Raw genomic sequence first — 15,959 nt, 5'->3', positions numbered from 1 at the left:
AGAGAAGGGAAGGGAAAAGGCTCAAAAATGAAAGATAATCCGGGGGTATGACTAGTACGTATGTTTATGTCATGTTGTATCCTAAACTTTATAATTAAACAGCATCCTTTCACAGTCCACTTGAACTTTGTAACTTACGCAAGAAAGGCTTGAAATAAAAATAATACTTTCTCATTTACTAGTAGATATAGTTTCCCACTAACTTGAACTGTGTAACTTACGCATCAGGAAAGGCTTGAAATAAAAATAATACTTTCTCATTACTAGTTACTAGTATAGCTTCGCCATAACTGTAGTAATAGAAAGTAAAAAGCTCAAAGTTAGAATAGAAAGAGTTAGTAGATACCTATGAATAATTTTGAAGATTATGTTTTTAATTTATAAAGTTCAAGAAAACTCATTGAACCTGATGGACAGATGGACGGTAGAAAAAGTTCAAAATACTTCGAGTACCTTATTGTTAACTAAAATCATGCAAAATTAGTTAAAATATCTTGATGGAGGACTCAGTAACTTTGTGAAGTTCCATATGAATTGAGATGCAATAATGATTGATATCTACTCTTCACCTGGGTACCCAAGTGAAGAGTATCAGTCAGTGTTAATAATTTTCATCTCAATTCACTTAAAATATCCAAGGTACACACACTACCATTTCATTTCAGAATAATTTCAGATCAATCAAACTAACAAAAAGTGACTCGGAAAATACACTCATCGACATTAAAACATGCAAAAACGATAACCCAGGCACGGTCTTACCTTTACACTCATTGGCATCATATACAGTAGCCCGTCCCCAGGGCCGGTCCGAAAAGAATGGTTTGCACTTCTCGCAATCCTTGCCTGCAGTGTTGTGGCGACACTCGCACACTAGCGCCCCCTGTGGCGATTTTATGCAACGCGACGCGTGACCGTTACATTTACAACGGCCCCCTGTGAAACGAAACAGTGAAATATTTTTCAAGTTTGGTTCGTTAATTATTGGACACCCTGTATATAACTCAATTACCTATGTATAATTTTTCAAAAAAAAAAAAAAAAACTCAGAACCTCTATCTAACCTTTTTATCAAGGTTGATAGAGGGAACTGTCACAACAGAGGCCTTATCGTTCCGAAATTGAAGAGAGAAGGACAGGATAGAAAGCCTGCCGTTCAGAGAACGAACCTCATCTGTTTAGGATAAATTTCGCCCTGGGCGGAAGCCAAACTCGCCACATTGCACTCTCAAGGCGCGGTACCCTCCAAGCTAACTAGGCTGGCTCCTAATAGTTTTTTTTGAAATTATGAATATGATGATAGTAAATAGTAGTTGTAAATTTTGAACTTTACCTGCCGTTCAGAGAACGAACCTCATCTGTTTAGGATAAATTTCGCCCTGGGCGGAAACCAAACTCGCCACCTTGCACTTACAAGGCGCGGTACTTTCCAAGCTAACTAGACTGGCTCCTAATAGTTTTTTGATAATATGAATATGATGATAGTAAATAGTAATTGTAAAATTTGAACTTTATTTTCGCATTTTAGCTAGGAATTTATCGTTAAAACTCCTTTAATTCTTCAATAAAAAAATGGATTTTTGGTGGTTCCCCGGAAAGAGGAATTTGGAGAGCTTTGTTAGATTCCTGAACCTAAATTACAACTTATTATTATTTTAGGTACCTAGGTACCTATTTGTAAATTTTGGACTTGGAAAAATTTTCAAAAAAAAAGTTCAATTTTGGACACTTTTTAATGATCCCTCATTACATGGGGAGTATTTTGAGATAGGAAATTTTCGTACAAAAATTGGCCGCCGTAGGCGGCTCAGGCTCGGGACTTTTATTATTATTTTCTTATTTTATTATTATTATTTTTTTTTTTTATACGTATTTCGTAAATGTCGTCTGATGTTCACACCAGATATTTTTGTCAAGGGTCTAGGTTTACCTGGCCCTTGGGTGGGATCAATATAATTCGAAGAACCAAAGTTTACTAATGAAAATTTGCAAAGAAACAAATAGGTAGGTTAAAAAGCACGAAAGTTAGGAGTACTCTCTTCCCCCTCTCTCTCGATAGTCGATAGATAGATCTCTCTCCCGTTTTCTAGAGAGAGAGAGAGAGAGAGAGTTCTTCTTCTTCTTCTTCTTCTTCTTCTTCTTCTTCTTCGGAGAGAGGAGAAGAGAGAGAGAGAGAGAGAGAGAGAGAGAGAGGGAGAGAGGAGAAGAGAGGAGTAGGAGGAAGCATTTACCCATCCGTGTAAGCAGAGCTTGTGCCACGGATGAGGAATGAATTAAATCTAAATCTTAAATCTCAAATTAAATCTTCGTCCACTCATATAGATGGTATACCCATCCGTGTAAGCAGAGCTTGTGCCACGGATGAGGAATGAATTAAATCTAAATCTTAAATCTCAAATTAAATCTTCGTCCACTCATATAGATGGTATACCCATCCGTGTAAGCAGAGCTTGTGCCACGGATGAGGAATGAATTAAATCTAAATCTTAAATCTCAAATTAAATCTTCGTCCACTCATATAGATGGTATACCCATCCGTGTAAGCAGAGCTTGTGCCACGGATGAGGAATGAATTAAATCTAAATCTTAAATCTCAAATTAAATCTTCGTCCACTCATATAGATGGTATACCCATCCGTGTAAGCAGAGCTTGTGCCACGGATGAGGAATGAATTAAATCTAAATCTTAAATCTCAAATTAAATCTTCGTCCACTCATATAGATGGTATACCCATCCGTGTAAGCAGAGCTTGTGCCACGGATGAGGAATGAATTAAATCTAAATCTTAAATCTCAAATTAAATCTTCGTCCACTCATATAGATGGTATACCCATCCGTGTAAGCAGAGCTTGTGCCACGGATGAGGAATGAATTAAATCTAAATCTTAAATCTCAAATTAAATCTTCGTCCACTCATATAGATGGTATACCCATCCGTGTAAGCAGAGCTTGTGCCACGGATGAGGAATGAATTAAATCTAAATCTTAAATCTCAAATTAAATCTTCGTCCACTCATATAGATGGTATACCCATCCGTGTAAGCAGAGCTTGTGCCACGGATGAGGAATGAATTAAATCTAAATCTTAAATCTCAAATTAAATCTTCGTCCACTCATATAGATGGTATACCCATCCGTGTAAGCAGAGCTTGTGCCACGGATGAGGAATGAATTAAATCTAAATCTTAAATCTCAAATTAAATCTTCGTCCACTCATATAGATGGTATACCCATCCGTGTAAGCAGAGCTTGTGCCACGGATGAGGAATGAATTAAATCTAAATCTTAAATCTCAAATTAAATCTTCGTCCACTCATATAGATGGTATACCCATCCGTGTAAGCAGAGCTTGTGCCACGGATGAGGAATGAATTAAATCTAAATCTTAAATCTCAAATTAAATCTTCGTCCACTCATATAGATGGTATACCCATCCGTGTAAGCAGAGCTTGTGCCACGGATGAGGAATGAATTAAATCTAAATCTTAAATCTCAAATTAAATCTTCGTCCACTCACGTTTCCACTGTCTGACAAATCTAGGTCCATCAGACCAGTAGTAAGGCTACAAGCGTAGATTTTTGATTATGTGCAATGTGCTGAAGGGAGGGAGAGAGAGAGAAAGAAACAGAAACATAGAGAGAGCTAAATACAGAAGGAGAGAGAGATAGAGAGATCCAGAGAGAGAAAGAGAAAGAGAGAGAAATAGATAGAGAAAGAGATAGATAGAGAGAGAGAGAGAGAGATAGAGAGAGAGAGAGGAAGAGAAGGGAAAAGGCTGAAAAATGAAAGATAATCCGGGGGTATGACTAGTACGTATGTTTATGTCATGTTGTATCCTAAACTTTATAATTAAACAGCATCCTTTCACAGTCCACTTGAACTTTGTAACTTACGCAAGAAAGGCTTGAAATAAAAATAATACTTTCTCATTTACTAGTAGATATAGTTTCCCACTAACTTGAACTGTGTAACTTACGCATCAGGAAAGGCTTGAAATAAAAATAATACTTTCTCATTACTAGTTACTAGTATAGCTTCGCCATAACTGTAGTAATAGAAAGTAAAAAGCTCAAAGTTAGAATAGAAAGAGTTAGTAGATACCTATGAATAATTTTGAAGATTATGTTTTTAATTTATAAAGTTCAAGAAAACTCATTGAACCTGATGGACAGATGGACGGTAGAAAAAGTTCAAAATACTTCGAGTACCTTATTGTTAACTAAAATCATGCAAAATTAGTTAAAATATCTTGATGGAGGACTCAGTAACTTTGTGAAGTTCCATATGAATTGAGATGCAATAATGATTGATATCTACTCTTCACCTGGGTACCCAAGTGAAGAGTATCAGTCAGTGTTAATAATTTTCATCTCAATTCACTTAAAATATCCAAGGTACACACACTACCATTTCATTTCAGAATAATTTCAGATCAATCAAACTAACAAAAAGTGACTCGGAAAATACACTCATCGACATTAAAACATGCAAAAACGATAACCCAGGCACGGTCTTACCTTTACACTCATTGGCATCATATACAGTAGCCCGGCCCCAGGGCCGGTCCGAAAAGAATGGTTTGCACTTCTCGCAATCCTTGCCTGCAGTGTTGTGGCGACACTCGCACACTAGCTCCCCCTGTGGCGATTTTATGCAACGCGACGCGTGACCGTTACATTTACAACGGCCCCCTGTGAAACGAAACAGTGAAATATTTTTTAAGTTTGGTTCGTTAATTTTTGGTCACCCTGTATATAACTCAATTAGGGTAAGTATACCATTTATTCGCCCACCTAAAAAACGTACCATTTATTGGCCCACCTGCCAACATTTATTTTTCTAATTTTTGTTTTTATGACTACAATTTTTGAATAGCACTGGTTCGCTAGCAGTTTTTAAGCCCGCTCCCCCTGTGGCGATTTTATGCAACGCGACGCGTGACCGTTACATTTACAACGGCCCCCTGTGAAACGAAACAGTGAAATATTTTTCAAGTTTGGTTCGTTAATTATTGGACACCCTGTATATAACTCAATTACCTATGTATAATTTTTCAAAAAAAAAAAAAAAAACTCAGAACCTCTATCTAACCTTTTTATCAAGGTTGATAGAGGGAACTGTCACAACAGAGGCCTAATCGTTCCGAAATTGAAGAGAGAAGGACAGGATAGAAAGCGTGCCGTTCAGAGAACGAACCTTATCTGTTTAGGATAAATTTCGCCCTGGGCGGAAACCAAACTCGCCACCTTGCACTTACAAGGCGCGGTACCCTCCAAGCTAACTAGGCTGACTCCTAATAGTTTTTTGAAATTATGAATATGATGATAGTAAATAGTAATTGTAAATTTTGAACTTTATTTTCACATTTTAGCTAGGAATTTATCGTTAAAACTCCTTTAATTCTTCAATAAAAAAATGTCTTGAAAATTTTGAAGAAAAAAAAACGAGAAAAATAATGACTTTGGCCCCTCGATTAATCGTCTCACCTATGGACAAATCAGACACTGCGTACTGAAATAGTAGGGGCGCCACCGTGGTAGAAGTAGTCAAATCAGCAGCGGACTCAATCCCCTCCTCTTCATCCTCGCCCTGATTGATGCTATTCTGAAGTGAATCAGCATCGCCCGTGTCCACGTCTTGCTGCTGAGGGTTCGCGGGTTCTTGATTCTGCAAAGAGAAATGAATAGAATAGAAATCGGTAAAATAGAATATACTCGTCCCTTGTTTAAGTTGTTTATTCTGCTGAATAGAATGGAATATACCCTGTTTATACTGCAAGAAAGAGACTGAAAAGTCCGTTTACTTCCACAGTCTAAACAAGGTCCTACGTATTTGGTACAGAATACTACTGAAAAGTCCTGAAAAGCAAGTTAGTTTGTTTGACTGTTCGTTTGTTTGTTTGTTTGTTTGTTTGTTTGTACTACTGATGGACCGAAAGATGTGAGAGGCTGACGAAAAACGCCGACCGCGAGTGAACACGGGAAAAGGTGAGGAAAAGAACGAAGCATTTGTACCGGACCAGGCAATTCTTCAGAACTCAGGGCTCCAAAGCACAAAACGCTCTTTTCATCGCCCGTGTCCGCGTCTTGCTGCTGAGGGTTCGCGGGTTCTTGATTCTGCAAAGAGAAATGAATAGAATAGAAATCGGTAAAATATAATCGTCCCTTGTTTGAGTTGTTTATTCTGCTGAATAGAATGGAATATACCCTGTTTATACTGCAAGAAAGAGACAGAAAAGTTCCTTTACTTCCACAGTCTAAACAAGGTCCTATGTATTTGGTACAGATATACTCGTCCCTTGTTTAAGTTGTTTATTCTGCTGAATAGAATGGAATATACCCTGTTTATACTGCAAGAAAGAGACTGAAAAGTCCCTTTACTTCGACAGTCTAAACAAGGTCCTATGTATTTGGTACATAATACTACTGAAAAGTCCTGAAAAGCAAGTTAGTTTGTTTGACTGTTAGTTTGTTTGTTTGTTTGTTTGTTTGTTTGTTTGTTTGTACTACTGATGGACCGAAAAAGATGTGAGAGGCTGACGAAAAACGCCGACCGCGAGTAAACACGGGAAAAGGTGAGGAAAAGAACGAAGCATTTGTACCTACCAGACCAAGCAATTCTTCAGAACTCAGGGCTCCAAAGAACAAAACGCTCTTTCGATGTGAGAGGCTGACGAAAAACGCCGACCGCGAGTAAACACGGGAAAAGGTGAGGAAAAGAACGAAGCATTTGTACCTACCAGACCAGGCAATTCTTCAGAACTCAGGGCTCCAAAGAACAAAACGCTCTATTTAAAGCTTAATGGCAGGATTCTCACACAGTGAGCTCTTCCACCCAACCATAAAACAATGAAATGATACCATGAACCACTCCGCTAACGGCAAGCTATCGCAAAACTCCATTTCCCCTCTCCACAAACCACGAGACCCACCAATCTGGGATGATACGTTGAACCACTCTTCTGACGGCACGCTATCGCAGTTTTCACTTCTCCTCTCTACAAATCACCAATCACCACTAGAATGATACGTTGAACTACTCCGCTAAAGGCAAGCTAACGCCAAACCTGATAAGTTGAACCAGATTTGGACGGAAATAAAAGAAAACTCGAAGAAATATGGCCGAGAAGTTGAAAGATATCAAAGTTAAAACTCCCTATTAAAGGAATTAGAGGCGTGATTACACTACATAGTATCAGTTATTGTTATTTTATTACACAGGGAAACATATAACAAGGTACGATTTCGATAGGAAAAACTGAAAAAATCTATTCAGTGGCGACTCCTACAAGAGAAGAAGATGAAAGTTATCAAAGTTAAAACTCGCTATTAAAGGAATTGGGGGGCGTGATTACACTACATGGTATCAGTTATTGTTATTACACAGGAAAACACATAACAAGGTACGATTTGGATAGGAAAAACTGAAAAAATCTATTCAGTGGCGACTCCTACAAGAGGAGAAGATGAAAGTTATCAGAGTTAAAACTCGCTATTAAAGGAATTAGGGGGCGTGATTACACTGCATAGTATCAGTTATTGTTATTACACAGGAAAACACATAACAAGGTAGGATTTGGATAGGAAAAACTGAAAAAATCTATTCAGTGGCGACTCCTACAAGAGGAGAAGACGAAAGTTATCAAAGTTAAAACTCCCTATTAAAGGAATTAGGTGGCGTGATTACACTGCATAGTATCAGTTATTGTTATTACACAGGGAAACACATAACAAGGTACGATTTCGATAGGAAAAGATGAAAAGATCTTCTTCAGTGGCGACTATTGTATTTTTTAGAGGTGTTTAAAATCACTGTATAACTGGTAAGGCGACGGCGGTTTTACCCTCCGTTCAGAGACAAACTAGCGGCCTGCTCACATTAACCTTATTCACGATATTCAGCCACAGTGGGGCCGGAAGAAGCAAGTAGCATGCGAAACCAGCAACCGCAAATAGAAGGCATAGGCAAATAGGCATACCTTGAACCACTCCGCTAACGGCACGCTATAGCAGTCTTGATGCCCCTCTGCATAAACTCCATCAGCCACCACTAGAGAGCATAGGCATACCTTGAACAACTCCGCTAACGGCAAGCTATCGCAAAACTCCATTTCCCCTCTCCACAAAAATGACGAGGCCCACCGGCCCACCAACAGCCACTGAAATGATACCATGAACCACTCCGCTAACGGCAAGCTATCGCAAAACTCCATTTCCCCTCTCCACAAACCACGAGACCCACCAATCTCCACTGGGATGATACGTTGAACCACTCTTCTGACGGCACGCTATCGCAGTTTTCACTTCTCCTCTCTACAAATCACCAACTACCACTGGGATGATACGTTGAACTACTCCGCTGAAGGCAAGCTGACGCCAAACCTGATACGTTGGACCACCCTGATCTCATTGTTTTTATGGAATGTTAAATGATTTCGCAATGTTTACTATCACTACGTTTATTAAATGAAATGATATCACAACACACGTCTATTCAGTGATATCACTATATGTTTGAATGGCTAATCTCTTTCACATTCACTCTATTCACCCTAGTCACTGCATTTGACCAAGGTCACAAAGGCATCGAATGCAAATACCCATAGCGATAAGAAAGAACAGAAGGCGGTATTATAAAGAGAACCAACTATTGCCTCATACGTCTCATTAATCATTATGGAATCAATTTGTTTTACTTATTAAGTTCCCATTTATTATTTTTTCAACATAACTCTCAGAACATACTAAATTTTTATAGATGGTATAACCATCCGTGTAAGCAGAGCTTGTGCCACAGATGAGGAATAAATTAAATCTAAATCTTAAATCTCGAATTAAATCTTCGTCCACTCATATAGATGGTATACCCATCCGTGTAAGCAGAGCTTGTGCCACGGATGAGGAATAAATTAAATCTAAATCTCAAATCTCAAATTAAATCTTCGTCCACTCATATAGATGGTATACCCATCCGTGTAAGCAGAGCTTGTGCCACGGATGAGGAATGAATTAAATCTAAATCTTAAATCTCGAATTAAATCTTCGGCCACTCATATAGATGGTATACCCATCCGTGTAAGCAGAGCTTGTGCCACAGATGAGGAATGAATTAAATCTAAATCTTAAATCTCAAATTAAATCTTCGTCCACTCATATAGATGGTATACCCATCCGTGTAAGCAGAGCTTGTGCCACGGATGAGGAATGAATTAAATCTTAAACGTCCGAAATAAAAACAAGAAAACAGCAGAAAAAGTGCAATTTACTGCATTTGAACTTCGGAAAAGAAAAAAAAATAATAATAAAAATACCCTAACTTGTTCAGAAGACGAGAGGGGAAGGTATGAAGAGAAGAGGGGAAGAAATGGAGGTAAAAGAAAGGACAGGGGAGAAATTTTTTTTTTTCTAGGAAGGGGTGGAGAAAAGAGAGGAGAAGGGATAGAGAGGGAGAAAGATAAGGAGGGGGAGAGGAAGTAAGAGAGGCAGGAGAGAAGGGAGGGAGAGAGGAAAAACAGAAAAGGGGAGAAATGGATGGAAGAAGAGAGGGAAATCTTCATTTTTCTTTTTCCCCCGTTTTCAGATTTTTTCCCCCTCCTTCTTCCGTTGAACCAGTCCGATGACGGCACGCTATCGCTAAACTCCATTTCCCCTCTCCACAAACCACCAGTCGCCACTGGGGACCAATCTAAACTTCCCCCATTTCAATCTTAAACGTCCGAAATAAAAACAAGAAAACAGCAGAAAAAGTGCAATTTACTGCATTTGAACTTCGGAAAAGAAAAAAAAATAATAATAATAAAAATACCCTTACTTGTTCAGAAGACGAGAGGGGAAGGTAGGAAGAGAAGAGGGGGAGAAATGGAGGGAAAAGAAAGGACAGAGGAGAATTTTTTTTTTCTAGGAAGGGGTGGAGAAAAGAGAGGACAAGGGAGAAGGGATGGAGAGAGGGAGAAAGATAAGGAGGGGGAGAGGAAGTAAGAGAGGCAGGAGAGAAGGGAGGGAGAGAGGAAAAACAGAAAAGGGGAGAAATGGATGGAAAAAGAGAGGGAAATCTTCATTTTTCTTTTTCCCCCTGTTTCAGATTTTTCCCTCTCTCCCTCTTCCTCTGCGTTAAATAAAACATAGTAAAAACTGTAAAAAGTAATATAGGGGAAAAACTTTTTGTTTCCTTGCCTTGTCGAGTCTGGAGGGAATTGGAAGACAAATAATGGGACGGTCGGCAAAATAATGCAATACAGGGTGTGGTGATCTTCCGGGTCCCGGGTTCAATTCCCAGAAAGGTCGAAGTTTTTTATTAACTTTCTTAAAAAAAAAAAAAATGGAATTCGCGGTGCCCTTATCCTTGTAAGGACGATTGAGTATCCTATATCTGTATTTTTCGCTCAATTTTAGGGTTTTATCTGTGAAATAGACCTACTGAGCCGCAAATCAAAAACACACAATTTCTCAGGGTGTCCAGCTCTAGAAAACGGTCCATGAAATTCAATCAAGAATGGTCCGCAAGTTGAGTTAGATATGTGGCGGACAACTGGCCACTTGAGAATTCATTAACAAAAAGCCCACTCGCAGGCTTAAGTGTAGGCGCCAACAGCCCCAAAAGGTGGGTTAATCTTATACAAATCTGCTGCCACTTTGTGAAGATTAAGAACCCCTGACTCTAGAAACACCCTGTAGAAATTATCCCTGAAGGGAAGGGGCGATAGGGACACCCTGTACATATAAAGTAGAGTAGGAGGGGGAGGTAAGATTTAGTTAAAGGTAAGTAACAAATTCATGGTCTACCTAATCTTAACTGATTGTGTATATTTGTTTCAAACCCGAAATTTAGCGGAGGGGAGAAATTTAAAGAAGAAAAATAGGGAGGAGGAGAAAAAGGAAAAGAGAGAGAGGGGGAGAAATAATCGAATGAATCATGGGAGAGGGAGAGGTGATTTGATAGAAGAGAGGGGAGGGATATAAAGATATTTGAAGGAGGGAGGTTTAAGGAGCACGAAGGGTGAGGAGGAGAAGGAGAAGAAGAAGGAAGAAAGAGAGAGGGTTGTCTTTGACATTTTTTGTACTGCATAGAGAGCAACCTAAAGGGTCGAGTGGATATCAGTTATGTTTTGAGTTATAGGGTTCACAAGAAACCTTGAAAGCAAACTCTTAGCTTTACCACAAAAGACAACATGGTCCTCAAGGCGGCTTACTCCCAGAAAGATGTCAATTATACGGCTGTTCAAAATTTCCAACCCACATTGTTTGTTACCAGATAGATGGGCAGTGTGTGCAGTTCTTACGATTGTATTAACCCATAAGAGCCGAACTTTTTTTTTCTTGCTGATATTTAACCGCTTCTAACTCCAGACCGGTACTGAGTAAACATGTCAAATAATATCGAAAATAGTAGGAAAATTTGTTTTCTAACTAATAGACAAATCCCCGATACACTCTGATATAGAGTGACTGAGGTATTGGCGAAAAAGAGAGAAGGGTTCGGTCAAGTTTGGTGTGACTTTAATGTAGACCTCGGCTCTCATGGGTTAATATCTAAACTGTTCAACCTTACCTGTAATTCCTGCGAAGGGTTCAACTTGACATTTTTTGTACTGCATAGAGAGCAACCTAAAGGGTCGAGTGGATATCAGTTATGTTTTGAGTTATAGGGTTCACAAGAAACCTGTGAGCAAACTCTTAGCTTTACCACAAAAGACAACATGGCCCTCAAGACGGCTTACTCCCAGGAAAATGTCAATTACGGCTGTTCGAAATTTCCAACCCACATATCCTTAGGAACATTGATTGTTCCCGGATAGATGGGCAGTGTGTGCCGTTCTTACGATTGTATTAATAGGTATATCTAAACTGTTCACACTTGACACTTACCTGTAATTCCTGCGAAGGGTTTAACACGACGCTCGCCTCCTCTTCCTCCTCCCCCTCCTCCTCCTCTTCCTCCCCCTCCCCCTCTTCGTCCTCCTCTTCTTCATCTCCCTCTTCCTCTTCTTCTTCTTCCTCATCATATTCCGGCCCTTTCATCTTAGAGCCGCCTTTGAATTTGCCGCTCAGTTTGGGCGGTGCTGGAGTGGTCGTGGTTGCCAGGAGATGGTCGGGGAAGTAGAGACGATTGAAGATGACCTTGAAAAAGAGGGGAAAAGATCAAATAATAATAATAACAAGATTCGGAAGTGCCCAAATCCTGAGGACCATCTACTAGAAGCAAGAAGAAACCTGGAATGAGGATTCTGGTTGAATCTTGGTCAGATGTTATTGATTCCGACAGTATGTTTTATTGTGGTGTTGAAGTTGAAAATAATAATGAAGTTTTGTATTTGCCGTTAAATTTAGGGGTGTTTCATCTTTTGTTCCCTTTTTTTCTCTCCTCCAAGTTTTTGTTGAGGAATTGGATAGAGGTGTTCTCTCCGAATTTGAGTTACACGACCGACCCCTAAAGAGTCATTCTTTAAAATCAAATATTTTTTTGTAAAAATAAATAAATAGTTTAAAAAGAATATGTATTATCATTCTTACCTTGATATCAGTGGCCGTCACCCAGTCCTGCAGAACGAGGCTGATTTCTTCTTGGAATCTAGACGTATGTCCGACAAAAATAATAATAATAAGAAGAAAATGTCGTAGATGTTTTATTTTTTTCGATATTAGATACATATTAAAGAATTAAAGTAGGTACCATGGAGGTGTCATTAAAGTACCAGATATTTAAAATGCCAGCAAAGATATCAAAATATTCTATGCAACTTTGCGGAGAAAAGACCTTTTTCAACCTATTCTGAAGAGATTAAATGCCTTCCTTCGTGGTGAAGCAACAAAGACGCTAATAGCCTTATAACCAGGAGGGCCTGGGTTCAATACCAACCCAACCGAGGTATGATGTTTTATCACACCACTATTTGAGGATTTGACCACAATAATACCTAGTATGTACCTAGAATAGCTTAGTACTTATTTAAATTTAATAAAAACAAGTCTTTCTTAGATAAATAATTTATTTCTTCTTGGAATCTAGACGTCTGTCCGACAAAAATAATAATAATAAGAAGAAAATGTCGTAGATGTTTTATTTTTTTTTTTTTTCGATATTACATATTAAAGAATTAAAATACCATGGAGTTGTCATTAAAGTATCTACCAGATATCTAAAATGCCAGCAAAGATATCAAAATATACCAGGAATGAGGTGAGCCGTGAGCCAATTTTTTTTTTTTTAATATTGATTATGTGCAATGTGCTGAGCAGTGAGCAGATTTTTTTTTTTAATATTGACAAACATTGGAATGTGTGTACCGGAAAAAGCTCCAGACTTTGGTCTTCAGACAGTCTGAGAATCCTATAAGTCCGGAGCTTTTTCCACCACACCATATACATGTTCTCGCGGTCTGACAGACCTAGCTCTGTCAATCGGAGCGTGTGTGGCGGGCCTTACAAAGAAGCCAGCGGCGCGACGAGGATGTTACTCCCGCCGAAGTTGGGGATTTTAAAATTATGGGATATTTTGTTGAGATGTGCGGGAAATTTTGTAAAAATGATGTGATTTTTTGTTAAAATAATGGAATATTTACCCAAGATGGTGGGATATTTCACCAACACGTACACCGACGCGACATTTTTCCCTTACCTTGCTTCTTATGGCGGTCCGTACACAGCGCTTCCTGTTCATTCCCGCGGGATATAACGCCCGTCGCCGTCCGCCCATACAACTTCTTACACTGGGACGAGTAGAACTGAAGAGGCTGCCAGGATTTGCCGAAGTCCTGACTCTTGTAGATGGCCAGGGAGTCGGGCTTGATGGACTTCGGACAGAACGAGAGGGAGATGTAGGTGAGCTCGAACTTTTTGCCTGAAACACAAAAAAGGGATGCGAGCATTAATTTGAGAAAAAACGATCAATAGAATTTATTGACGGACTGCCCAAAGTTCGGGTTGCCAAAACGACACAGCATACTTCTCAGACAACATTATCACATTGATATTAATCAGGAATGGGTTTCAATTTTTCATATAAATTTTAATATTCAAACTTTAGAAGTAAATCATATATGTATGCTGATTGAATAAATTACCTGAAAACAAATGTCCAATCTTTCAAGATTACCTCAAGTTGGAAACTTGTGAAGAATTACAGAGGGGAAAAAAATGTCACAAGAAAATTATTTTGAAGAGAAACGCCGTGAACCTGAGCTGTTTATTACCCAGCCTGATGCCCCCCGTTTTTTTAAGCCGTAAATTGTGTAAATAAAATAATAAAAGTTTGGCGTTTTTTGACTTCAGTGATCCATTGGGAACGGATGCATTCAACGTGCCGCTTTATTTTTACATCCAACAATTTGATCACATTCAACAGTTCATTTTGTCCGTCTGAATCTGAATTATTTTTACGTACAACAATTTAATCATGTTCAAAATTTTGTCCGTCTGAATCATCGATAAAATCCGCCCCGGGCGGGAATCGAACCCGCGGCCTAGTGCTTACAAGGCAGACGCACTACCAACTAAGCTAACTAGGCTGGCGAGCCCGATTTTTTCCAGTACAAAGAAACTCACCACAAGAAAATGAGTTTTCAGTTATTTAACGTCACTGTATAACTGCCAAGGTCCTTGTTGACTGGGGTTTTACCCTACATTCGGTGATAACCTACCCACCTACTCATATTAACCTCACCCATCCCAAGTGATGCCGGAAAAAGCCAGCAGCATCCTGCCATTGCTGAAGTTTTTTCGGCCCTTGAAATTACGATTTCGGGATGCAATATATCAGTCTCGTCGGGAATGGAACCCGGGGTCCCGGGGACCGTTTGTTTCCTAAATTCGAAAATGTCTAAACGGACCTTATGGACCTAGTCAAATTCAGTAAACGGTTTCTTCAAATTCAATTGATGTGATCCCAAGGGTAGAAAACCTGGACCCTTGACAAATGGAGTGTGCCTGTGATGTGATGTGTTCCAATCCACTCGACCTCAAATGGAAATAAGTCAGTAGATATCGAAGGAAAATGATCGTTTTGACCTTGATTTTTGGATGGCGAACCGGGCGAACAACAGTAAAAGTCCCTTTGCCCCAGTCGTCAAGGTCTTTCGTCAAATCAACGTGTGTAAACTTCATGAGTAGGGTAATGGTAAAGAAACTGTACGAAACAAGTTAATTAAATTAAAAATAATAATAATAATAATATAATCATAATAATAAACATAATTTGAAGCGTTTATTCTTTGTTGTCTTCTTCGTGGACACGGTCGTGCTGCGTTTACGCCAAGTAGAAGAAGTAGAACGTTCAAGTTTACTGTCACACACCTGAGTTTGTTGAGTAATTTTGATATTTATCTGTAGTAATTGTTGGCATAATGGGACTTTTCAGACTTAACCCACAGTATAAGACATTTATTTTTACTTGACGTCTTTGCTGAAGGAGCTCGTATCGGTCTTTGTCCCTCAATTGCGTTCAAAGAGGGGTGTTTTTTCTCCTTTTGCTCTATTTATGTTTTAATAAATTCCTTATTATTTTATTTATCAAATTAACTGAATTCCTGTGACTCATTTAATGTCAAATATTTTATTATGTACTTGGCGTCAATTTTACAGCAGTGACGGATTTTTTGCGTCTTGTCGCGTACCTACAATGAGAGTATCATGGAATTAAATAAACATAAAAAAAAAAAAATACTTATGTATAAGCATAAAAAATTACATATGTATCTCATATAAAAATTACATATCTCACATGTTTTTTATCCAATATGGAGCATGTTCGTGCTGGGTTTTATTATTTATTGTTCTGCTGACAAAATTATTACTAATTTAATAAAGAAAAAAATATGTACATGCTATATACATTAGTCTGAAATAAACAAGTTAGGTAGCTCGGGGTCACTTTGGACAGATAAAACTAGTCTATTAATAAAATCTCGGAAAGGTTGGCTTTCTCCTAACCTGTCCTCCTTTCCACTTCGATTTGGGGACGAAA

General features: G+C 38.8%; 1 protein-coding gene across 1 annotated transcript in view; it reads right to left on the bottom strand.

Moving 5' to 3' along the window:
* Window positions 1-762: 762 nt before the first annotated feature.
* LOC103518273 (netrin-1) overlaps window positions 763-15,959 on the bottom strand; it is a gene marked incomplete at its 3' end in the record, with an annotated part of 17,597 nt that continues 2,400 nt past the window's right edge. Inside the window, exons 2-7 of the mRNA XM_026830131.1 lie at window positions 13,617-13,838; window positions 12,512-12,558; window positions 11,867-12,118; window positions 5,489-5,669; window positions 4,520-4,693; window positions 763-936 (exon numbers count right to left, since the gene is read on the bottom strand). Coding sequence (XP_026685932.1) covers window positions 763-936; window positions 4,520-4,693; window positions 5,489-5,669; window positions 11,867-12,118; window positions 12,512-12,558; window positions 13,617-13,838 — 1,050 coding nt within the window. The remainder of the gene's footprint in view (window positions 937-4,519; window positions 4,694-5,488; window positions 5,670-11,866; window positions 12,119-12,511; window positions 12,559-13,616; window positions 13,839-15,959) is intronic.

Source organism: Diaphorina citri, unplaced genomic scaffold (assembly GCF_000475195.1).
Source record: "Diaphorina citri unplaced genomic scaffold, Diaci psyllid genome assembly version 1.1 scaffold2138, whole genome shotgun sequence".
Classification (NCBI taxonomy): Eukaryota; Metazoa; Arthropoda; class Insecta; order Hemiptera; family Psyllidae; genus Diaphorina; species Diaphorina citri.
The sequence above is the reverse complement of the archived record's forward strand: the minus strand, read 5'-3'. Positions and strand labels throughout refer to the sequence as shown.